The following is a 26,110-nucleotide window of genomic DNA, read 5'->3' as shown; positions in this document are numbered from 1 at the left end:
AGCTTAAAATTACACACACACACTTAAACAAGTAGTTGTGTGTGTGTGAGAGAGAGAGAGAGAGAGAGAGAGAGAGCATTCTCCCTATTTTAATACCTTAGAAAGCTCTTCCTAAGCTCAGAAAGAAGTACGTACCTTACATTTGATTCAAAGTCTGGTAGCTTGAAAAGAGCCTTTAAGAACTAATGTTCAGAACTAAATGTGAGTTCCTGAGACACAGGATCCAGCAGTTTAGTGATTTTTTTTTTTGGTCAGATTAATGCCTGATTCAGTCCTTCAGCTTTAAGTAGAAAAGTCTGTTGTACTCTAACTAGGCTACTGTTATGAATTGGTTTATTTGTTCTACGTGTCTTTTTCACCACACTGTCAGGTTTTATGTAAAATTCTATGAATTGGAATCCAAAGGTACAGGCTATGAATGAACGTCACTCAGCTTACTAGCACACTTGGGATGTGCTGGAATAGGAAAATGGTCTAAAATTATTTGGAATAGGAAAATGAACAAATTTATTTTTGTTAAACCATAGCAAATTTGTAAGTGATTTACAATTTTTCTGAATTAAAGTACAACATATTATTTTGTAAAAATTCATTTATAGTTGCATTTAACATTTGAGGAACATCCGTGAAAGAAGTTATGATTCATGTTAAACGGCTATAAACAGTAGTTCCTTCACCAAACTCGATCCCCCCTTCTTGAAATGCATAAAACAAAAAAACGTAAGTTGTCATGTAATCGAGAAACTGGGTAGCGCAATTAGACAGTGGCACAGCACTGATACTGGAGACTGCTTCTGTAAATCTTTAATAAACATCTTACAGAACACTTCACTAGATCAACTGTTATAACCATGTTTTTTTTCTATCATCCAGTTATTTTTTTAATCTGTTATTGGTAACACACGCACATTACAAAGCGTGCACTAATATAAACCTTACAGAGCTGCTGTTGTAGAAAATTAATCAGCAGCTTGCTGACTAAACAGATTTGAGAATTCGCCACTGACACAAATCATAACGTTTTGATGTTTTAATGGTTGATAAAGTGTATAGAGGATATTACATTTGTGCAAAGATCTGAAGTTGATCTTCGAGTGGTGAATGTGTATATGACGAGTGAGCGAAGTAAAAAAATGAGTGCTGTATTTTTCAACATGAGAAGATAAACTTTGTATCTCTTCACCACAGTGTGATCTTTATATGGACACATCCACAAAAAATACACAAGTTAATCAAAAGAATTTTAATTTTGGACCAGTTCAGCATTTTGACAACACGCGTCTAGTGGGGAAACACTGGGAGTGATGTCATCGGAGTGAAATATCGGGAAATATTATTCATACAGGACACTTTTTCAATCAAATACAAACGTGTTCTATTCCCTTCTAGTGGGTTTCATTCATTTGGTTTGATAGCATGCAATATTGTCAGCATATCGCTTATCCTACGTGTATTACGTCACTCTACCCGATGGAGAATGAGCGTTGAATATGGTTTATGGTATTGCATGGTTGTCAAGACAACATGACGTCACACATTGGTGACGTAAAACTAACGCGCTAGTGATCGACTGTGACAATTTGTAAACAAACATGGCCGCCAAGTTTGCTTTAAATACGTAAGATTTTGAGAGAATTTTGAAAGAGACACATTGAACACCCGAAAGGAATGCATATGTATTATAATAATAATGGCTTTTTTCCTGATCTTTCGGATATATTCCATTCAGCTACTCGTCTTCAACTTGTTCAGTATCATGCTAGCTAAGTGGAATATATCTGATAGACCACTCAACACCAGCTGATATTATTTAAATATATTATGAAAGCGGCAGTGGAAGGACGGGTAACATCCTTGTCTGAGAAATTTTCAGTTCTTTTTACCAATCAAAAAAAATCAATCCTGACATCTGTGAAATGTTAGTGCTTTTTTTTTTTTTTGGCTTTTCTTCAGACTAAATTGAGGAAACTGGATGAGTGTATTACAGCAGTAACTGAAAGGTAGAAAGGATTAATCTTATTGTATTAGCATGTTGTGTATATGGTGATGGTAGATATTGGATTGCGCTCTGAGTGTAGAGGTCACGTCTACCTTGTAACAAATCCCCCCCCATCTGACTCTTGACGTTGGGAGTAGTTTAAAGTTTGGTGTAGGGTTTCCTCGAAGCTTTTGTGAGACAGCCTGACTCGAGGACTTATAATGGAGGGATTCCAAAAAACATCTGCCACACCATAAACATACAATATCACATTCAGCCATGCAAGCACATGCCTCTTAGTCTGCTTAAGAGCCGTGACAGTGACGAGCGTTCATGAGGAACAATCGTGTTCTAAACAGATGGCAGTAATTTCCTAGTGGAAGTGGAAAGCATGAACAGCCCTTAACCAGAATTTAGTGCAAAGTCACATGAGAGAATAAAAGGAATACACAGGATAAAGCCTTCCTTCCATCCAATAAAGGTTAAAACATTCCTCGACCTCATGGAAATACTTTAACACAATTATCACGTGATGCTCACTGAAAGAGTGTTTTGAATAGATGTATTTTCTGCTTTTTCATTATGGCAGGCCTTGCTTGCCGTTCTCTTTTAAGCCAGTTATAATCTTTTATAGCCCATTACATTTTCATATTTCACGGTGCCAAATTCACAATACATGTTCCAAATAGTTGAGATGCATGTGAAAGAAAGCACAGCCACATGCTAGTACAGTATGATGGTAACCTTTGAAGATGTTAGACCCATCAATACAGCCTGGAGTGTGTACACATACTGGCCTGGTTTTGTCTTTAACCACTCGGAAAGCACTGTCACCTTTTATAAACTCGAAGGTCGAGACTTCAGCGCAGGCTGCAATCTTTTGATCTCTCTATAGAAAAGACGTATATCGTCTTTGATGTGAAGGATTTTTTACAAATTGACTGAAGGTCTGAAATGATGGTGTTCAGTAGAAAATGCAAACCTGAGGATCTCCATAACCTGGCTGAGCACATGTCTCTTGCACTCTTTCCTATCATAACTCCTCTAGTGAGATTAAGAGGGGTTTATCATGTTTAAATGAACAGCTTTGACATCTCATTTGATTGTTAAAAGGTGCTGCGAAGACACAGCACTTGTGCAAATACCAGTATGCACAACCAGACACAATCAAGTGTGAGAATATTTCGGTGATATCTGGAAATAAAGAGGAGAAAACTTTCACACACCTGAAGACAGCAGTGTGCCAATACTTCTTTTTTGTGAAAATAGAAAGGATCCCCCCATTGCACCTCCGTCCAATCATCCTGCCTCATACAAACAGTCGTGCATTTTCTGTGGCTGAATCTTAAATATCTTTCTACGTTACTTGAGTGCATTATGCTCACCGGCCACTTTATTAAGAACACCCATCCACCTGCTGTTTTCTGCAGTTCTGTAATCAGCCGATTCCTCGACAGCAGCACAATGCATCAAATCACACAGATACAACTCAAGAGCTTCAGAACGGGAAAAATTGTGATCTCACAGTGTGACTTTCTCTCACTGTGGTATGGGTGTTGGTTTGATCCAGATGGACTGGTTTGAGTATTTCAGAAGCTGCTGATCTCCTGGGGTTTTCACACACAACAGTCTCTAGAGTTTACACAGAATGGTGCAGAAAACAAAAAACACTGAGTGAGTGAGCGACAGTTCTGTGGGTGGAAACAAACGCCTTGTTGATAAGAGAGGGTCAGAGGGGAATGGACAGATTGGTTTGAGCTTTTTTTGCCAGGAAGGATATAGCAACTCATATAATCACTCTTTACAACCGTGGTGAGCAGAAAAGCATCTCAGCATGCAACAGCAGAAGAACACATTGGGTTCCACTCCTGCAGCCAAGAACAGGGGTCTTACAATCAACAACTGGTTCCTATTAAAGTGGCCGGTGAGCATAGATGGGATGTTCAGCTTCACTATGTAGGGCACAAAAAGTGAATAGGGATTTTCCCCAACTGGAAGACTTTGCAGATTTTGCTTTGATCACAGGGAAGAAATGTAAGATTATCTGAGCTGCATAGTGTAAAGAAAACCTTTAGTGTGAGTAAATGTCAGACATTAAATTTCTGTTGAAACGGATTAAATAAGTCAAATCACTGGCTCAAATCTGTCAGGGGGGAAACCCCCCCCCAAAAAAAAACTTTGAGGTGAGAGGCTTTTTTGAAACGGTAGAAGATTCTGGTTTTTGATACATTTGTGGTTTCCATCGTTTTTAGCTCCACCTTGACTCACCAGTAGAAAAACATTTAATAATGTCCTCTTCTGCTGAGTCATGCTAACATGAATCATATCTATTTGTCTTGATGGTTGAGATGTATAAAGATACTCATGGTAATTTGGAATAATGACAGGAAGTGAGTCTGGTATAAATACAGACAAAAAAGTAACCCAGCAATAGAAAATACAGCCGGCCTACAGATTAAACCCTGTAGAACACGTGCGCTGTGAGCTGTTCGACATCTTTTTGAAAAATAAGATTAAAAAAAAAAACCCTCATATTTCACGAGTTTGAAGGCTGCACCTGGGTCTTCAAGAACTTGTGATAAAGTAAGATCATTGAAGTAGCAAGTTTTTCAGAGCCAGGCCATTCATGAAGGCTAATCACGGTGTATTATTTAAGTATACTGAACAGGAAAATGACCTAAATTTTAATGGCACTGGAAGTATTTGAGTGGTTATAGACCAAAACATCCAAGAAAGTGAAGTATGGGCTCTACTGATGGCTGACCTTCACAGACATTCACGCCATCACACAGTGGCTCAAGGGCATGCTTTCATGTGCATATGAAATTGGAGTAGAGTAGATTAGATGAGATTCAACTGTATTGTTATTGGATAAGTACAAGTGCTTAAACAACAACAATTTCACCACAAGTGCAAATTAGCAGAAATGAATCACCTGTGCATTGAGGCAGACATCTTCTCCAATGATGGATTCATTTGACTTTGACTGAGAACCTCATATATTTAATGCATTCTACCTAAATATGATCTGTTTATGTAGCATGTATATCAAAATAAGAAATCATTTCTTGTTTGTGTTTACATGAATAGTCGACATAATTAGCTCTCATAATTAATACATGCAATGCACGTTTGTGCGTAGGTGTCTGCTGCTCGTGAGGAGGTGCCAGGCCGTCGTGGTTTTCCTGGTTATATGTACACCGATCTGGCTACGATCTACGAGCGAGCCGGCAGAGTGGAAGGCAGAAATGGATCAATCACACAGATCCCCATTCTCACCATGCCTAATGATGGTACACCCACCCTTTCTTTCTCTGTCCTCACCCTGATCATTCCTACTGACCACACAAAAAACATGCCTAAAGTGTGCCGTATATTTCTATGCCCATTGATAAATTGTACACACACCTACGTTTCAAGGGGCCTAATGACTGAAACGCACACTTGCACACTGGGCAATGGCAGTCTGGAATCCTTACCATTCCTAATGATGCCACCACACACACACACACACACACACACACACACACACTCTTAAGCACATTCAACTGGCCAATCAGTAATCAAACATGCCGCAATAAAGGCAAAATTACCACGGCCTTCAGCTTTAGCTTCTCCACAGGTATTGCTGAAGCCTCCTGTGCTACTAACAGAGCAGTTTGTGAGCGAGGTGATACTACTTCTCTATCGATTCTCCACTCACAAAAAGAGAGAGATGAGCATTCTCCATTTCTTCGGTTACTATAGAAACATCCTTGTAAAAGAACAGCATGCGTTTCTGAATGGGCGTTCCCCATTATAGCTATATTAGAAATTGTCTCTGTCTCTATTATATACCCCTGTCATGCCACAAAAAAAAAATCGCAGCCTTTTAATGGTGACTGCTCCTCCAAGAATGGCCAGCTGCTAAAATGGTTAAGATGGCTTTGTAAACGTTGTATCTCGCCTGCTCGGAATTGATAGGTTGTTGTAAATGGTTGTATGGCGCACATATGACAATACGCCCCAAAGCTACTCCGGTGTCCCAGACGGTGCATGCAATTTCAGTCCGCTCTGTTGTGGGTTTTTATTTTATTTGTATTTATTTTTTTAATAAACTTATCAGCTTACTATTATCTGCCCATTTCTAGATATCACTCATCCCATCCCTGATCTGACTGGTTACATCACAGAGGGTCAGGTCTATGTGGACCGGCAACTGCACAACAGACAGGTGAGAGTCCTCATGGAAACACACACACACACACACACACACACACACACACACACACACACACACACACACACACACACCATACTTACTCATAGACCCATATTCAGACCTGGTGTTCACATCCATCTTGGATGATCTGATCACAAGTGAGCAGGTGTGACTGTGTCCAATCTCCTTTCCTACTTGCTTCCTTACATATGTATAAAAAGTAAGGTGTAAAACTCTTAGGAGAGCATAATAATAATTTCAATTTATATAGTGCCTTTCTCAAACCCAAGGTCGCTTTACAATTAGAGAAAAAAAAAAAGTCCACCAAAAGAGGGTCAGGATGTAATTCCAGTGGTGTAGCTGCCACAGTCCCACCAAAAGGCGCACAAAGGTATGTCTCGCACCACCTGCGCAGCTGCCACGACGCCACTGGGCAACATTGCTCGGAACACCACACCAAGCACAGAAGCACCGCTGCACAGAGCGCTGGACGACCCCAGTGTTAAAAAGAGCAACGAGCTCACTGCAGTCCATAGTGAGGGGCACAGACCTCACCCATGGCTCAAAGGGAACCGATGCCCAAAACCGGGTCCGGAGCTACACCACAACTGGCAGACGAAACATTCAAACAAAGAACAACCATAAAATCATACAGTCATGAAAAGAAAAACAAGGGGGGGGTACAGAGCTCCAGTGAGAAGCAGCAACCAAAATGCGCACAGTGTAGTCTCAACCAGAAACAAATATATATATATATATATATATATATATATGATTACCATTTTTTGTTTATTAAATCCAGTTGTATTACATATATTGCATTTATTATTGTGGGACAGCCATAAAACAAGTTCCTGTTATCAGTTTGGTTATAGCGGCTATGAGCAGTTGTTCCCTGACCAGCCTCTGTTATTTTTCTCCCTTTTGATGTGAATAAGACAAAAAACACTGAGGAGCTGTAAAGCCCTCTGTCCGAAAGACTTTCCCGTGTCGGAAGATTAAAGTTACAGCTTTACTGCAGGCGGAGAATACTAAACAACACTTCCTTCAACTTCAAAACTTGTCCATATTAAAGATTGATTGATTGATTGATTGGGGTTTTTTTTTGTTTGTTTGTTTTTTAAATATAAGCATCCCAGGGTTCAACATTTAACTCTTTAATCCACTCGTCCTGACCATAACCTTTTTTATTCCTGTGTATTTAATAGCTCAATGAAAGGAAAGTGATTGATTGATAAAGTTTATGAAAAAGCTGGTATAGTTATGATTATTATGCTTTAATGATTTATAATTTTTCAGTAAAACTCAAACTTTATCAATAAACAAAATCTATCCAATACCCTATTATTGTGTGTGTGTGTTGTGCATGTATTGCGGGGTTTTTTTGTTTGTTTTTTTTGAAACTCATAATAAGAACGACAGTCACAGTCATGTGCTTTGTAGGATGTAAATTTATATTTTAAGAGTTTTTATTTTCTTCTATTTTCTAAGCTCTAGTCCAGGAGATTTTAGTCTGAATGCCGAATGATATGACCGTGTTGAGTTCGGCGTCATTTTAATTCATTTTGTTACAAAGTTACTTGGAATCTCATCCTCAGAATTTGAACTCTATTCTGTAAGAATAGTTGTGTCGTTAATTACTAAATTCCTTATAGACTTATTATAAACATAGTATAAAATAGTCATTGTTGGCAGAATGTTTCTTGAGTGTTATTATAGTACTGATATATGAGGACCAGTAAGTTGTAACCAACTGGAACGTCCTTACACACACACACACACACACACACACACACACACACTTTTTTCTAGACATGGAACTGACCTGTGTGCGCTACTCTTTTCTTGGGTAGAACTTTAAGCAGGTTTTTCTTGACTCTTCTTGACATTTTCTTGTAAATTATATTCAATTTGTAGTGTAATTAGCACTAATGTCTCGTGTAATTTGGCCTTTGAAGATCACAAAAATGTGCCTGGAAATAGCTGAGAAGCATCTCCAGGGATCTAAAGCCCTTCAGACCCCCTGGTCGCATTGTTCCGAGCCTGTGGCCCACCATTCGGACAGGCTGAAATTTGGACAGGCAGACAACATTTCAGACTCATCTGTCCTGTGACAGTCTGCTTACAGTTCCTTATTTCCCACACTGCTATGTAATGTACATATTGCTCAACACGTGTCCATGTGTTGCACTGAAACTGCACAGAATTATGACCATCTTAGACCTTCTCATTTTTTTTCCCTCTTATAAACACTCACTTTTCAAAGGTGTATCCTCCGATCAACGTCCTGCCATCCTTGTCGCGTCTGATGAAGTCTGCCATTGGGGAGGGCATGACCCGCAAAGACCACTCGGACGTCTCGAACCAACTGGTCAGCTAGCTATGATTCCCCCCCCCCCTTTTGAATGACTCCTAATTGTACTCCTAGTGATGTTCCTATTCAATAGATGACCTGTGCTGATGTGTGATGTCTGATCCCTTTCTTTTCTCCCTCTCAGTATGCATGCTATGCTATCGGTAAGGATGTGCAGGCGATGAAAGCCGTGGTAGGAGAAGAAGCTTTGACCTCTGATGATCTGCTCTATCTGGAGTTCCTGCAGAAGTTCGAGAAGAACTTCATTTCTCAAGGTATAAAAATACACACTCTCTCTAACTCCAAAGATACAATAATATACCGTATAGACCAGCTAGACTTGCTGTAAGTGGGAGACGTTTTAAGACCTCAAATGGTTGCAAACACCAGCTGGAAGCCATTTGATCAGTGGAATATATGTGAAGACCAATTTATTGCTTATACCTACTTTGTAACCGTCGTGTACATCAGTGTACAATTTGTCAGCCTTGCTCTACCCTTTCATTAATATAATATAATTAATATAATAACTTGGATAATAGTGGATTGTGATTTCCACCACTGTTTGGGGGGGGGCACTCCCCGGCTTTGCTTCATGGATCCCTGGGGTACCTGAAGCCCACCTTGAGAACCACTGATTTAATAAACTGCATATGCCGGTGTTTGGACCCTTGAAGTAGGGCCTTTAACTACGTACCTGCATTCTGTTCTTTTTGATTTGTAAGCCACTTTGGGTAAAACTGCCAAATGAGTTAATCTAAATATAAGCGGACATCTAAGACCCAGCCTGTCATCAACACCCGCTGTAGTTAAACATCGTGCAGAGGCCATAGCTGCAGATGCTGGGCAGTGTGCAAACATTGTGCACCTGTGTGAAAAGAAATAAATATCCATCCCAGGTAGGGGTGCGAGTCTTCACTGGTCTCTCAATTCAATTCGGTTACGATTATCCTGTCAACGATTTGATTTGATATCACGATGCATTGCATCCTCAATTTTCTCTATTACTGCACATGGCTATATTTTCATCAGTGAATACAAGCAGTCATGTATGAACTCCCTTTTTAATGTAATTATTTGTATCTGCTCTTAGAAAGGACACTTCCTGAATATAGCAAACATCACAAAACTTGTCAGTCTGAACACCAGGAGTATTTACAACAGTCAGTCCTAAAATGGCATCAGACTTGTTTATATAGTGCAGTGTACTTCATAAAAGAAAAATATTTAAATGTTAACATAAATGCCTTGTCATTAAATTATAAACCAAAATAAATCGTAGAGGTCAAGCTTACCACGTATATTATTTGTGTGAAAATGGTCAGCCTCACAAAACAAAACGCATCCTTATTCGGTGCAATAAATTACAGGTGTGCTGTAACGTGTAATCTAAAAACCATCTCCAGGATGCTGCACTTCCTGATCGCGGCGAACACCACAATGAATCGAACATCGTAGACAGCAGGTAGCATTGAACAACGATCCATCATCCACAATTCAGTTAAATCGTGTCTCCTCCATCAGTTCTCCACGGATTTCTGTTTGTTGTTTTGTTTGAAAGAACTCCGCACAAAACTCGGTTGTTGTTTTGTCAAATTTTTTTTTTGGTAACAAGTTACTAATTAGGCCAAATTAATGAATTTTCCAGGCCTCTCACGAAAATTGTATCTCCTCTCTCATTTCTCATCTGATTTCAGTTTTGATTGTTTTGGGTCGATCTTCTCTTGAGGAACAAAACTTAGTCGTTTCTTTATTGATTTTCCTGTTGTAAATAATTCGTTTACATATTTTGTTTATTTTCAGTTAATCAGTTAAATCGTCTCTCCTCCCTCAGTTCTCAACGGATTTCAGTTCTGATTGTTTTATTTGAAAGAACTCGACCTTCTGCACAACACTCGGTTGTTATATTGTCAAATTTTTGCTAACAAATTCGTAATTAGGTCAACTTAACACATTTTCTTCTGACTAGAGTTGTATCTCCTCTCGTTTATCATGCGAATTCAGTTCTGATGGATGTTTTGGGTCGATGTTCACTCGGAACAAAGTTTAGTCCGTTCTTGATGTTCTTGTTGTAAACAGTTTGTGGTGGAGTTCGGTCCTCTCTCTCTCTCTCTCTCTCTCTCTCTCTCTCTCTCTCTCTCTCTCTCTCTCTCTCTCTCACATCGTCACATTTCAGTTCTGTTTGATGTTTTGGTCGTCAGGCTCGTTTTGATGGCAGGCCAGATGAGATGCTATGCCTTGACGTTCTGGTTTATTTGTTCATAATATCAAAATGTTAATAGAAACAACTTCTACCATTAAATTGTAAACAGGAATAAATAGTATAGGCCTAGCCTACCTATTGTGTGAATATGGTCAGTCTTCAAAAACAAAACATTCTGTAATGCTGTAATAAACACAGATTGGGTTATTCTCGTCCCTTTCTCAGAGTGGGGCAGCAAATTTGACAGTGTTGCGTTGATAACGTGGCTGGGTCCGCTATTTCCTTGGCAGGTGTTAGTGATTCTTGTGTGATGGGCTTTACACACAGCGTGTGTCTTGTCCAGTTCGTGCTTCCCAATGTGGTGATCAAACCCAAAATGTGCCCAGACGTCGTCTGCTTTAAAAAATATTAGGCGGGTTTTTTTTTGTTTGTTTTTTTAAATCACTGGCTTTTGCTTTTGGCCTCCCTCCATTTTGCACTCGCATGTGTGTGATGACGTCTGTCAGATGAGATGTTATTTTGAACTGTAGAATTTTATTGTCCAGCTGTGGCTGGAATCAACAAGCAGTGTCACTAGGCTTTAATTGATTATGGTCTGTCACTACGTTGATATAGCATCGTCCACGTCTGCATCATGCTGCATTGTAGAAACGATTAGTTTCAACAGCCCTAATACCAGGAAGTTGCAATGGTCTGTGTTTCTAAGTAAGAAAAAGAAAAATCAAAGAAAACTGGATGTGCTAGTATGGTGAAAAATATACCTAAAATTAAACTACCATAGTTTAAAAAAAAAATAGTATGCTGCCTACCAGTATCGTACTGTTTAGAGAAATTGTATGTAAACAGATTGGCACATGTACCATTTTCATGCCATTGTGAATCTGGTTAAATGCTCTCCAACTATTTTGTTGCAAAAACAACAGGTGAACAAAAGTTCAGAAATGAAATACTCTGAACGTGTGCATGCTTTTGAGAATCCCATTTGGTTGCTGTGTTTCCATTTCTCTTCTCCTGCACGGATTGGTTCAGCTAAACGGCCAGTCCGAGAGCTTTTTCTTCTGCCGCCAAGCAACAATCTAAAACGCTGAATTGACTCTGTGTGAACAGGGACACGCTGCAGATACTGAAACTTAAGAAGCTCCTGAATATAAATCCCAGTAGTGTGTGTGCCTGTGTGGTCAGATTTATATTAAGCTTAGGGTTCAGTACACATTTACATCGTTATTCCTCTGGACAGCCAGTGTGTTTTCAGACTCCAGCGCCACTTTGGCCACCTCACCGAGGGAGCACACTGTATATCGATCCTCACTGATTTGTTGGTAGAAATTGCCCAGCAGCCTTGTGAAGAAATTTAGCTTCCATGTAAAAGCTGTGAGGCTGGGAATGAAGGGTTTGAAGAATTTTTGTCCTTTGTCGGGTAACAAGTTACTTTTTTAAGGTTCATAAAGATCCGCCAGTCTCAGTATTTGCAGTCCAGAGGTGTACCTGTTTGATATGGCAAAATCAGAGAGAAGATGGGATGCAGTAACTACTGAATCAATAATAAATACACTACTTTTTTATTACTAATGTACTGTTATTTACAAACATTATTAAGCGAGTTTCCTTTGCCACTGCCCCCCCCCCCCCCCCCCCCCAGTGCTTCTGTGATCCGATCAACTCACAACATATTTGCACGTGTTTAATGATTATACATGTTGATATATATGTAAAAAATATTTTGCTATACATGCAACATGCCACTGATTGTGTTTCTTTGTACACATGACTTTGATCTCTGTAGTGGCTCGTTGCAGTGGCTGAACTTTTATATTTGTCCTAAAATCTGGTTTTCTGCCTCCTCTCTCAAATACCTTTCTCACTTTGACTGTGTGGGAGAGACCGGAGGTCTTCGTGGTACATTTGGCAGTGTCTTGTATGTTTTACAGTGCCACTGAATTGCTGTGGGAATAAAGGCTAGAGGAATATTTCCATAGACTGAAACAAATTCACCAGGTTGTGGCCTTCAGTGCTGCTATGCGTGAGTTTACAAAGCATCCTTTCACAGAGATTTGTATCAGAGGTGGGACATTTTCGTACAAAGAATTCAGTCACGTACATCACGTTTTATATCAGATCAGCCTACAACAGCAATAAAAATCTATCGTTTTTGTGTAGAAGTTTAACATTTTTGAAGGACTGTCTTTCATCTGAATTCAAATCCCTCATTCAGGCGTGTGTGTGTGTGTGTGTGTGTGTGTGTGTGTGTGTGTGTGTGTGTAAGGGAGGCCCAGGATGCTAACACTTTAAGGTACAATAACCAATAAAACTCCACATATGACCAGTTGTATAAATGTCTGCAGCTTATCACAGCTTTTTGCTGAAGGCTGCACGCGCACGCGCGCGCACACAAAAAAAAAATCATATGAGAGTTAATAATAGCATTTATTCTACTCTCTATCTGAAAAGGAGCAGGGTTGATGGGAATGAGTTTAACAGTGGTGCAGTTATGGTAGCACAGTCAGTGGTGACCTGATCGTTGATGGACTGGTTCATGGTGGTCCAGTTGTGACGGTTGGTGACAGGGTTGATGGTGACAGGGTTGATGGTGACAGGGTTGATGGTGACAGGGTTGTTGTTGGCACAGTCGATGGGGATAACATGGTTGACCGCTTAGGCTACTCTTTCAGTTAACAGTCTGATGAGGGTCACCGTGACGCATGTTGTGCAGTACAACATTTTTATAGATCTGGATTTATCAGTAATGTAATTTATATCTTCATTTTTGAGAATCTATAATGTCTTATGCTCTTTGTTAAACGGTACAGCCAACATCAAAAATAATAAATGAGAAATGAGAGGAACTTGGTTGTCCTCAAGCCATTGTGGTCCTCCTTCATGCGGATCATCTTCCCGGTCTGTTCTGGCCAGCCAGCCTCTGGTTCAGGAACGAGTGCAAACCTCAACCTGTGAAGGTGATGAACATGAATGCAGTCTTCTGTCTCTGTCTGTTCTTCCTCCAGGGCCTTATGACAACCGCACGGTTTTCGAGACTCTGGATATCGGCTGGCAGCTGCTGCGTATCTTCCCCAAAGAGATGCTGAAGCGAATCCCGCAGAGCACGCTGGCCGAGTTTTACCCGAGAGAGTCGGCTGCACGTCATGGCACCTCCTAACCCTGAAGGACGAAGGTCATTGACCTTTTTACCTCCATCTGTGTGTTCTTCCATCCTGAGTTCCAAGTACAGTAATGCTTTAAACACGGGGCCTGATACTACTGTATTAGAACTTGCCAGTATACTCCGGTTCTGTATTAGACTCAATCCAGATGTGCTCTTGACTAAATAAACACGCTCTTCATCGGCCCTGTGTGCAAAGTGTTGCTCAGTGCTTTTGGCTCAGTGCTGTTTGTGCTTTTGTGTGTAACGGATTTATTCTACTGTAGTGCGTTTATGTTGTGTTTTTATTGTTTTGTGTGTGCCCCCCCCCCAGATGTAACCAGCCCTTTAAATCAGGTAATATAAATGCTGGACCTTAATTTCATTCTCTGTTAAGTTTTTCCTCCAACCTGAAGAAACTGTCCTGAGCTGAAAGGAAACAATTCATTGACTCCTTTACACTGATGTTTGAATTCATCCCTTTTAAAAATGTGTGTTTATTAATATTCCTGTATTCATTCCGTGTCTGTTAAAGCAATAGAAATACAGCTGGGACCATTTCAAGAAGCTGCATTTATTTATTTTATAAATCCAGACTTTACACAGACAAGCTGATGCAGTGTACAGCGTTCGTTATAAAGCAGTGCAATGTGACGCGTTTGCGGTTGAACCTGATCATTGAGTGTTAAAGCTGGTAGTTCTCAGGTGCAGTGTCTCTCTCTCTCTCTCTCTCTCTCTCTCTCTCTCTCTCTCTCTCTCTCTCCACTGGGTGCATCTTGCGCTTTTCATGCTTGACTCCTGAATAAAAACATCTGAGACGGGTGACCACTGCAGACTCCTAGAGTGAAGCAGTCTTACGGCTTATTCCTTCCCTTCAGCTCCAGTCATTTTTCTTTTGTTGGCTGGGCATGGAATATTTTTACATTTTGCATTAAGTGCTGTGATGCATTCTACAAATCATGTGAACATTCCCCTTGGGTGTAACGCTCAGATTTCAACTATATGCAAATATTCTGTTTGTGTTTGATTAAAAATTAATGAAATTATATTCTGACACCATGGTTCTGTGTTTTGTCTTTAAATCACAAAGAATTAAAATGGGTTATTAATTCTTAAGTCCATGGCTGAGTGCAAAAGTTTGCAGAAGAAAATGTTTTTTCATTATCACTAGTAACAAAAAAAAAAGGCATTTTTAATATCTAAACATATCAAACTGCTTAATTCAAATAGAGCTCTGGAGATCAGGAGGATTTTTCTGATTGTTATAAGCATTTAGCAGATGCTATTATCCAGAGCTACGTACAACATACCCAGGGAGCAGTTAGGGGTTCGGTGCCCTTGCTCAAGGGCACTTCAACCATTCCTGCTGGTCCAGGGAATCAAATCTGCCACCTTTTGGTCCCAAAGCTGCTTCTCTAACCATTAAGCCGTGGTTTTCCATGAAAAACAATGACCGATGTAAACTCCGCACTCAACTTCTGTGTACGATGTGTCAAACTGCCAATCCAACATGTTCAAACTCGTACGTTTATCTTAAGTTTTAGGATGGGATGCAACATCGAGGAACAGATGATAATTTGGAGCTGATAAAGGCTTTGTTGATCCATAGTTTTATTTGCATTTGAGCTGCAACACAATTCAAGTAACTTTTATTTATACCCGAAGGTAAACTTGTTTTGCAGTGAAGTGAGTCAGCTTTCTCTTCCACACACGCCAAACACTGAAAACATCTAACATAAAACACAGCATGATAAACATATAACATGATAAACATGTGACATAAAACATAAAAACAAACACACCAAACCCCACATGAAGCTAAGACTTATTAAAAAGGCTTATGGCAGCAGGAACAAGACTGTTTTTATAACGCTTGGTTTTACATTGTGATTAGGGCTGTGCGATATATCGAATATACTCAATATATCTCCAAAAATTGTGTGAGAGATACATAAAATTATTATATCGTAACTATTGAGTATTTTATGGTCATCTGCCGACTTACGTTTGTTTCGTGTTTGTTGCGTTTGTTTAAAACCTCTTCCGGTGGTTTTCTCCCTGTCCCTCAGGCAGTAACAGGAGAGGCTGCCTAAGGGTAAAAAAAACAATAACATCATGCACTTGCCAACCAATCCCGGGCGACATCTCGGTGCTGAAAGGAACTTGCGGGAAGATTTTCTAGTTTCAGTTTACAGCGCTGACTCAGTTCGTGCAATCGCTGGTGCTGCATAGGCTACTGTGTAAGCTCTGTCAGTTTCAGCGACAAATTAAAAATGGAAGCGGACGAATTAGTTCCTAAAAGAACAAGGGGTCAGTCATCTGGCAATTTTTTGGATATCGTGAGGAGGACGTGGAACAGCAAATGCCAGTTTGTAAAGTGTGCAAAAAAAAAAACCTGTCATCACGAAAGGCAGCAGCGCGACAAATATGTTCCATCACCTGAAAACTCACCCGGTACAGTATGAAGAGTCTCCAAACTACTTGCCCACGAGCTAAAACCCCCCACGAGCTAAACAAATGACCCCAGCGGCCTCGTTCTCCAAAGCCCCCCATATGAGAAACCGAGTCAGAGATGGAGAGCTATAACGGATGCAATCACTAACGTCATTGCCGAAGACATGATCCCAGTTAGTATAGTGGAAAAACCAGGCTTCCAAAAATGATTAAACACACTCGATCCCAAACATGAGTTGCCTGGTCACAGACATTTTACAGAGAAGTCAATACCAGAATTCTACACATCTGAGAGGCGGAGCCAGAAAACATTCAGTTCAAAAGTGTGCAAAGAGAAAAATTATGTTTTGCAGATAGCCCTGTGATGACCTGGCGACTTGTCCAGGGTGTACCCCGCCTTTCGCTCGTAGTCAGCTGGGATAGGATCCAGCTCGCCTGCGACCCTGTAGAACAGGATAAAGCGGCTAGAGATAATGAGATGAGATGTTTTGCAGATCTCTCTCTTCTCTCTCTCAATCTCTATTGTGAATGTTCCAGTGGTTCTCAGTAGTCAGGTTCATAGCTTGGAGATCTACCTCTATTTTTTAAAATAATTTAATGAAAGAGCACTTTTTTTAAAATTTAGGCTAAATGTTTTTCTCAGTGTCGAGCTGCACTTTGATTTGAGCTCTCAGCAGCTCTGTATTGTGTTGCCCCTTTGTTGCAATTTTCAAGATTGTTTTTGCAGTTTGTGCCACATCTTTGTTGAATAAAAATTAGTCTTATTTCAATTCAATTGTGATTAAATCACTAACATGAAAATGTAAAATGTGTTGTTGAAAACCACCTGTACAGTTAACCAAGAATGTTATTTAATCTGCAGGGATTGTAGTGAAAACAGTAAAGAGTAAAAGTTAGATTTCATGGGGTCCTTTAGAGGAGATTTCAATATATCGAGATGTATATCGTATATCGTGAAATGGAGAAAACGTATCGGGATATTCATTTTTTCCCATATTGCACAGCCCTAATTGTGGTACTTTATATCTACGTCCTGATGGGAGAGGCTGGAACTCACAGTGTAGTGGGTGAGAAGTGTCCTTTAAAATTGATCCAGATCTCCTCTGTACCTGTCCGGAGTACAGTGGTTCTGGATTTAACTGCATCTCTCCTGTCAGCTTACTGAACCACTTCACTATTTGGTTCAGGCACCTCTTATTTTTAGACGACAGATTACCAAACCAAGGCACCAAGCAGAAAGATAAAACCGATTCAATAAAAGCACGATAAAACAGGGTCAGCAGTGTTTTGTCAATGTGAAATGACAGTTTCCTGAGGCAAAACAGATACTGGTTCCCCTTTTTATATACAGCGTCACAGTTTGCCTCAAAAGTCAGTTTACTATCAATGACTGTGCCAAGATACTTATATGTTTCAACACATTCTACTGTCTGACCCTTTATAAAAGTGAGTTCCCTAAAATCAATTAACATGTCTTTGGTTTTTAATATGTTCATCTGCAGAAAGGATTCATCACACCACTGAACAGAGTCCTGAATGACTGGACCATGGTTTCGGAACTGCAAGTTATGGAAAATAACTAGTGAACTATTTTTATTTTGACTTAATTCCTCATAGGTTCAACTTATTTCAAGTATTATTTCAACTTGCAGCTCTTCAAAGAAATTTCACAACTTTTGGTTTAGTTATTTCTCTAAATTCTAAACATGGTTTAAGAAATAAGCTACTCAAAATGTAAAGTCTGAGTTTAAACTTTACCTGGTATAAACTGACTGTCCACCAATGGATTAAACAAGAGAGCAGCAGGAAATGTACTCGATGTATGCTGTAAATATTTTTTCTTTACTTTTGTATGAAAACTAGCATAAAACCTTTCCTTATTAGGACTACACAAGATGGACATGCTGCCATTTATTTCTGACATTTAAACCAGAGTTCAAATTCAAAAGTCAACTGTAAACACACGAAGGCCAAAAGTATGTGGATACCTGGCCATCTCATCACTGTTACATTCTTCCCCAAACTGTTGCTACAAAGTCTGAAGCCCACAGTTGTGTGCTACGTCTTTGTATGCTGTAGAATTACAGTTTCCCTTCAGTGGAACTCCGAGGCACAAACCTGCTCCTGTGCATAAAGTGAGCTTCATGAAGACATGGTTTGGAAGAACTTAAGTGACCTGGAACACTGATTGATTGATTGATTGATTGATTGATTGATTGATTGATTGATTGTACTCCAGACCTCCTTATCCAAAATCATCACCTGACCTCACTAATGCTCTTGTAGTTGAATAAACAAATCCACACAACCACACCCTAAAATCTAGTGGAATGCCTTCCCAGAAGAGTGGAGCTTACTTGAAAAAGAAAGGGATTAACTCAGTAATTAGCCATTTAACAAGGACATATGAGTGTGATTGTCAGGTGTCAATGTACTTTTAGCTGTAGTTTAATAGTGCATAAGAATGGAAATAAGTAATGGCTTAAATGCAGTCCAAAGGATTTTTGTTGTTAATAATTGGAGTTTTGTGAAATATGGTTAATGGAGTAGTTTGACTTGATACAAGTTCTTAACTTTCCAGAATATGTCTACTTTCACATTACACAAACCTGAAATCCAGTGTGGAGTGGAGTGTTTAATATCCAGTGTGGAGTGGAGTGTTTAATATCTAGTGTGGAATGGAGTGTTTAATATCTAGTGTGGAATGGAGTGTTTAATATCCAGTGTGGAAAGGAAAGTTTAATATCCAGTGTGGAGTGGAGAGTTTAATATCCAGTGTGGAGTGGAGAGTTTAATATCCAGTGTGGAATGGAGTGTTTAATATCCAGTATGGAGTGTTTAATATCCAGTGTGGAATGGAAAGTTTAATATCCAGTGTGGAGTGGAGTGTTTAATATCCAGTGTGGAGTGGAGAGTTTAATATCCAGTTTGGAGTGTTTAATATCCAGTGTGGAGTGGAGTGTTTAATATCCAGTGTGGAGTGGAGTGTTTAATATCCAGTGTGGAGTGGGGTGTTTAATATCCAGTGTGGAGTGGGGTGTTTAATATCCAGTGTGGAGTGGGGTGTTTAATATCCAGTGTGGAGTGGGGTGTTTAATATCCAGTGTGGAGTGGGGTGTTTAATATCCAGTGTGGAGTGTTTAATATCCAGTGTGGAATGGAGTGTTTAATATCCAGTGTGGAGTGGAGTGTTTAATATCCAGTGTGGAGTGTTTAATATCCAGTGTGGAATGGAGTGTTTAATATCCAGTGTGGAGTGGGGTGTTTAATATCCAGTGTGGAGTGGGGTGTTTAATATCCAGTGTGGAGTGGGGTGTTTAATATCCAGTGTGGAGTGGAGTGTTTAATATCCAGTGTGGAGTGGAGTGTTTAATATCCAGTGTGGAGTGGAGTGTTTAATATCCAGTGTGGAGTGGAGTGTTTAATATCCAGTGTGGAGTGGGGTGTTTAATATCCAGTGTGGAGTGGAGTGTTTAATATCCAGTGTGGAATGGAGTGTTTAATATCCAGTGTGGAGTGGTGTTTAATATCCAGTGTGGAGTGTTTAATATCCAATGTGGAGTGGAGTGTTTAATATCCAGTGTGGAGTGGAGTGTTTAATATCCAGTGTGGAGTGGAGTGTTTAATATCCAGTGTGGAGTGGGGTGTTTAATATCCAGTGTGGAGTGGGGTGTTTAATATCCAGTGTGGAGTGGGGTGTTTAATATCCAGTGTGGAGTGGAGTGTTTAATATCCAGTGTGGAGTGGAGTGTTTAATATCCAGTGTGGAGTGGAGTGTTTAATATCCAGTGTGGAGTGTATAATATCCAGTGTGGAATGGAGTGTTTAATATCCAGTGTGGAATGGAGTGTTTAATATCCAGTGTGGAGTGGAGTGTTTAATATCCAGTGTGGAATGGAGTGTTTAATATCCAGTGTGGAGTGGAGTGTTTAATATCCAGTGTGGAATGGAGTGTTTAATATCCAGTGTGGAGTGGAGTGTTTAATATCCAGTGTGGAGTGGAGTGTTTAATATCCAGTGTGGAGTGGAGTGTTTAATATCCAGTGTGGAGTGTATAATATCCAGTGTGGAATGGAGTGTTTAATATCCAGTGTGGAATGGAGTGTTTAATATCCAGTGTGGAGTGGAGTGTTTAATATCCAGTGTGGAATGGAGTGTTTAATATCCAGTGTGGAGTGGGGTGTTTAATATCCAGTGTGGAATGGAGTGTTTAATATCCAGTGTGGAGTGGAGTGTTTAATATCCAGTGTGGAGTGGAGAGTTTAATATCCAGTTTGGAGTGTTTAATATCCAGTTTGGAGTGTTTAATATCCAGTTTGGAGTGTTTAATATCCAGTGTGGAATGGAGTGTTTAATATCCAGTGTGGAATGGAGTGTTTAATATCCAGTGTGGAGTGGAGTGTTTAATATCCAGTGTGGAGTGGAGTGTTTAATATCCAGTGTGGAGTGGAGTGTTTAATATCCAGTGTGGAGTGGAGTGTTTAATATCCAGTGTGGAATGGAGTGTTTAATATCCAGTGTGGAGTGGAGTGTTTAATATCCAGTGTGGAGTGTTTAATATCCAGTGTGGAGTGGAGAGTTTAATATCCAGTGTGGAGTGTTTAATATCCAATGTGGAGTGGAGTGTTTAATATCCAGTGTGGAGTGGAGTGTTTAATATCCAGTGTGGAGTGGAGTGTTTAATATCCATTGTGGAGTGTTTAATATCCAGTGTGGAATGGAGTGTTTAATATCCAGTGTGGAATGGAGTGTTTAATATCCAGTGTGGAGTGGAGTGTTTAATATCCAGTGTGGAATGGAGCAGTGTGGAATGGAGTGTTTAATATCCAGTGTGGAGTGGAGAGTTTAATATCCAGTGTGGAGTGGAGTGTTTAATATCCAGTGTGGAGTGGAGTGTTTAATATCCAGTGTGGAGTGTTTAATATCCAGTGTGGAATGGAGTGTTTAATATCCAGTGTGGAATGGAATGTTTAATATCCAGTGTGGAGTGGAGTGTTTAATATCCAGTGTGGAATGGAGCAGTGTGGAATGGAGTGTTTAATATCCAGTGTGGAGTGGGGTGTTTAATATCCAGTGTGGAGTGGAGTGTTTAATATCCAGTGTGGAGTGGAGTGTTTAATATCCAGTGTGGAGTGGAGTGTTTAATATCCAGTGTGGAGTGGAGTGTTTAATATCCAGTGTGGAGTGGGGTGTTTAATATCCAGTGTGGAATGGAGTGTTTAATATCCAGTGTGGAGTGGAGTGTTTAATATCCAGTGTGGAGTGGAGTGTTTAATATCCAGTGTGGAATGGAGTGTTTAATATCCAGTGTGGAGTGGAGTGTTTAATATCCAGTGTGGAGTGGAGTGTTTAATATCCAGTGTGGAGTGGAGTGTTTAATATCCAGTGTGGAGTGGAGTGTTTAATATCCAGTGTGGAGTGGAGTGTTTAATATCCAGTGTGGAGTGTATAATATCCAGTGTGGAATGGAGTGTTTAATATCCAGTGTGGAATGGAGTGTTTAATATCCAGTGTGGAGTGGAGTGTTTAATATCCAGTGTGGAATGGAGTGTTTAATATCCAGTGTGGAGTGGGGTGTTTAATATCCAGTGTGGAATGGAGTGTTTAATATCCAGTGTGGAGTGGAGTGTTTAATATCCAGTGTGGAGTGGAGAGTTTAATATCCAGTTTGGAGTGTTTAATATCCAGTTTGGAGTGTTTAATATCCAGTTTGGAGTGTTTAATATCCAGTGTGGAATGGAGTGTTTAATATCCAGTGTGGAGTGGAGTGTTTAATATCCAGTGTGGAGTGGAGTGTTTAATATCCAGTGTGGAGTGGAGTGTTTAATATCCAGTGTGGAGTGTTTAATATCCAGTGTGGAGTGGAGAGTTTAATATCCAGTGTGGAGTGTTTAATATCCAATGTGGAGTGGAGTGTTTAATATCCAGTGTGGAGTGGAGTGTTTAATATCCAGTGTGGAGTGGAGTGTTTAATATCCATTGTGGAGTGTTTAATATCCAGTGTGGAATGGAGTGTTTAATATCCAGTGTGGAGTGGGGTGTTTAATATCCAGTGTGGAGTGGAGTGTTTAATATCCAGTGTGGAATGGAGCAGTGTGGAATGGAGTGTTTAATATCCAGTGTGGAGTGGGGTGTTTAATATCCAGTGTGGAATGGAGTGTTTAATATCCAGTGTGGAGTGGAGTGTTTAATATCCAGTGTGGAGTGGGGTGTTTAATATCCAGTGTGGAATGGAGTGTTTAATATCCAATGTGAAGTGGAGTGTTTAATATCCAGTGTGGAGTGGAGAGTTTAATATCCAGTGTGGAGTGGAGTGTTTAATATCCAGTGTGGAGTGGAGTGTTTAATATCCAGTGTGGAGTGTTTAATATCCAGTGTGGAATGGAGTGTTTAATATCCAGTGTGGAATGGAATGTTTAATATCCAGTGTGGAGTGGAGTGTTTAATATCCAGTGTGGAATGGAGCAGTGTGGAATGGAGTGTTTAATATCCAGTGTGGAGTGGGGTGTTTAATATCCAGTGTGGAGTGGAGTGTTTAATATCCAGTGTGGAGTGGAGTGTTTAATATCCAGTGTGGAGTGGAGTGTTTAATATCCAGTGTGGAGTGGGGTGTTTAATATCCAGTGTGGAATGGAGTGTTTAATATCCAGTGTGGAGTGGAGTGTTTAATATCCAGTGTGGAGTGGAGTGTTTAATATCCAGTGTGGAATGGAGTGTTTAATATCCAGTGTGGAGTGGAGTGTTTAATATCCAGTGTGGAGTGGAGTGTTTAATATCCAGTGTGGAGTGGAGTGTTTAATATCCAGTGTGGAGTGGAGTGTTTAATATCCAGTGTGGAGTGGGGTGTTTAATATCCAGTGTGGAGTGGGGTGTTTAATATCCAGTGTGGAGTGGGGTGTTTAATATCCAGTGTGGAGTGTTTAATATCCAGTGTGGAGTGGAGTGTTTAATATCCAGTGTGGAGTGGAGTGTTTAATATCCAGTGTGGAGTGTTTAATATCCAGTGTGGAATGGAGTGTTTAATATCCAGTGTGGAGTGGAGTGTTTAATATCCAGTGTGGAGTGGAGTGTTTAATATCCAGTGTGGAGTGGAGTGTTTAATATCCAGTGTGGAGTGGGGTGTTTAATATCCAGTGTGGAATGGAGTGTTTAATATCCAGTGTGGAGTGGGGTGTTTAATATCCAGTGTGGAGTGGAGTGTTTAATATCCAGTGTGGAATGGAGTGTTTAATATCCAGTGTGGAGTGGAGTGTTTAATATCCAGTGTGGAGTGGAGTGTTTAATATCCAGTGTGGAGTGGAGTGTTTAATATCCAGTGTGGAGTGTATAATATCCAGTGTGGAATGGAGTGTTTAATATCCAGTGTGGAATGGAGTGTTTAATATCCAGTGTGGAGTGGAGTGTTTAATATCCAGTGTGGAATGGAGTGTTTAATATCCAGTGTGGAGTGGGGTGTTTAATATCCAGTGTGGAATGGAGTGTTTAATATCCAGTGTGGAGTGGAGTGTTTAATATCCAGTGTGTAGTGGAGAGTTTAATATCCAGTTTGGAGTGTTTAATATCCAGTTTGGAGTGTTTAATATCCAGTTTGGAGTGTTTAATATCCAGTTTGGAGTGTTTAATATCCAGTGTGGAATGGAGTGTTTAATATCCAGTGTGGAGTGGAGTGTTTAATATCCAGTGTGGAGTGGAGTGTTTAATATCCAGTGTGGAGTGGAGTGTTTAATATCCAGTGTGGAGTGGAGTGTTTAATATCCAGTGTGGAGTGTTTAATATCCAGTGTGGAGTGGAGAGTTTAATATCCAGTGTGGAGTGTTTAATATCCAATGTGGAGTGGAGTGTTTAATATCCAGTGTGGAGTGGAGTGTTTAATATCCAGTGTGGAGTGGAGTGTTTAATATCCATTGTGGAGTGTTTAATATCCAGTGTGGAATGGAGCAGTGTGGAATGGAGTGTTTAATATCCAGTGTGGAGTGGGGTGTTTAATATCCAGTGTGGAGTGGAGTGTTTAATATCCAGTGTGGAGTGGAGTGTTTAATATCCAGTGTGGAGTGGAGTGTTTAATATCCAGTGTGGAGTGGGGTGTTTAATATCCAGTGTGGAATGGAGTGTTTAATATCCAGTGTGGAGTGGAGTGTTTAATATCCAGTGTGGAGTGGAGTGTTTAATATCCAGTGTGGAATGGAGTGTTTAATATCCAGTGTGGAGTGGAGTGTTTAATATCCAGTGTGGAGTGGAGTGTTTAATATCCAGTGTGGAGTGGAGTGTTTAATATCCAGTGTGGAGTGGAGTGTTTAATATCCAGTGTGGAGTGGAGTGTTTAATATCCAGTGTGGAGTGGGGTGTTTAATATCCAGTGTGGAGTGGGGTGTTTAATATCCAGTGTGGAGTGGGGTGTTTAATATCCAGTGTGGAGTGGGGTGTTTAATATCCAGTGTGGAGTGGAGTGTTTAATATCCAGTGTGGAATGGAGTGTTTAATATCCAGTGTGGAGTGGAGTGTTTAATATCCAGTGTGGAGTGGAGTGTTTAATATCCAGTGTGGAATGGAGTGTTTAATATCCAGTGTGGAGTGGAGTGTTTAATATCCAGTGTGGAGTGGAGAGTTTAATATCCAGTTTGGAGTGTTTAATATCCAGTTTGGAGTGTTTAATATCCAGTTTGGAGTGTTTAATATCCAGTTTGGAGTGTTTAATATCCAGTGTGGAGTGGGGTGTTTAATATCCAGTGTGGAGTGGGGTGTTTAATATCCAGTGTGGAGTGGGGTGTTTAATATCCAGTGTGGAGTGGGGTGTTTAATATCCAGTGTGGAGTGGAGTGTTTAATATCCAGTGTGGAGTGGAGTGTTTAATATCCAGTGTGGAATGGAGTGTTAAATATCCAGTGTGGAGTGGAGTGTTTAATATCCAGTGTGGAATGGAGTGTTTAATATCCAGTGTGGAGTGGAGTGTTTAATATCCAGTGTGGAGTGGGGTGTTTAATATCCAGTGTGGAGTGGAGTGTTTAATATCCAGTGTGGAATGGAGTGTTTAATATCCAGTGTGGAGTGGAGTGTTTAATATCCAGTGTGGAGTGGAGTGTTTAATATCCAGTGTGGAGTGGGGTGTTTAATATCCAGTGTGGAATGGAGTGTTTAATATCCAGTGTGGAGTGGAGTGTTTAATATCCAGTGCGGAGTGGAGTGTTTAATATCCAGTGCGGAGTGGAGTGTTTAATATCCAGTGCGGAGTGGAGTGTTTAATATCCAGTGTGGAATGGAGTGTTTAATATCCAGTGTGGAGTGGGGTGTTTAATATCCAGTGTGGAGTGGGGTGTTTAATATCCAGTGTGGAGTGGAGTGTTTAATATCCAGTGTGGAGTGGGGTGTTTAATATCCAGTGTGGAGTGGAGTGTTTAATATCCAGTGTGGAGTGGAGTGTTAAATATCCAGTGTGGAATGGAGTGTTTAATATCCAGTGTGGAGTGGAGTGTTTAATATCCAGTGTGGAATGGGGTGTTTAATATCCAGTGTGGAGTGGGGTGTTTAATATCCAGTGTGGAGTGGGGTGTTTAATATCCAGTGTGGAGTGGGGTGTTTAATATCCAGTGTGGAGTGGGGTGTTTAATATCCAGTGAGGAGTGGGGTGTTTAATATCCAGTGCGGAGTGGGGTGTTTAATATCCAGTGCGGAGTGGGGTGTTTAATATCCAGTGCGGAGTGGGGTGTTTAATATCCAGTGCGGAGTGGGGTGTTTAATATCCAGTGCGGAGTGGAGTGTTTAATATCCAGTGCGGAGTGGAGTGTTTA

The 26,110-nt window shown here is 40.2% G+C and overlaps 1 protein-coding gene across 1 annotated transcript in view; it reads left to right on the top strand.

The window, feature by feature from the left end:
* atp6v1ba (ATPase, H+ transporting, lysosomal, V1 subunit B, member a) overlaps positions 1-14,925 on the top strand; it is a 114,305-nt gene extending 99,380 nt beyond the window's left edge. Inside the window, exons 10-14 of the mRNA XM_060934801.1 lie at positions 5,121-5,271; positions 6,109-6,191; positions 8,446-8,550; positions 8,678-8,807; positions 13,738-14,925. Of these exons, the coding sequence (XP_060790784.1) occupies positions 5,121-5,271; positions 6,109-6,191; positions 8,446-8,550; positions 8,678-8,807; positions 13,738-13,889 (621 nt within the window). The 3' untranslated portion in view covers positions 13,890-14,925. The remainder of the gene's footprint in view (positions 1-5,120; positions 5,272-6,108; positions 6,192-8,445; positions 8,551-8,677; positions 8,808-13,737) is intronic.
* Positions 14,926-26,110: the final 11,185 nt, after the last annotated feature.

Source organism: Neoarius graeffei, chromosome 11 (assembly GCF_027579695.1).
Source record: "Neoarius graeffei isolate fNeoGra1 chromosome 11, fNeoGra1.pri, whole genome shotgun sequence".
Classification (NCBI taxonomy): Eukaryota; Metazoa; Chordata; class Actinopteri; order Siluriformes; family Ariidae; genus Neoarius; species Neoarius graeffei.
This window is presented reverse-complemented; position numbering and strand designations above follow the sequence as displayed.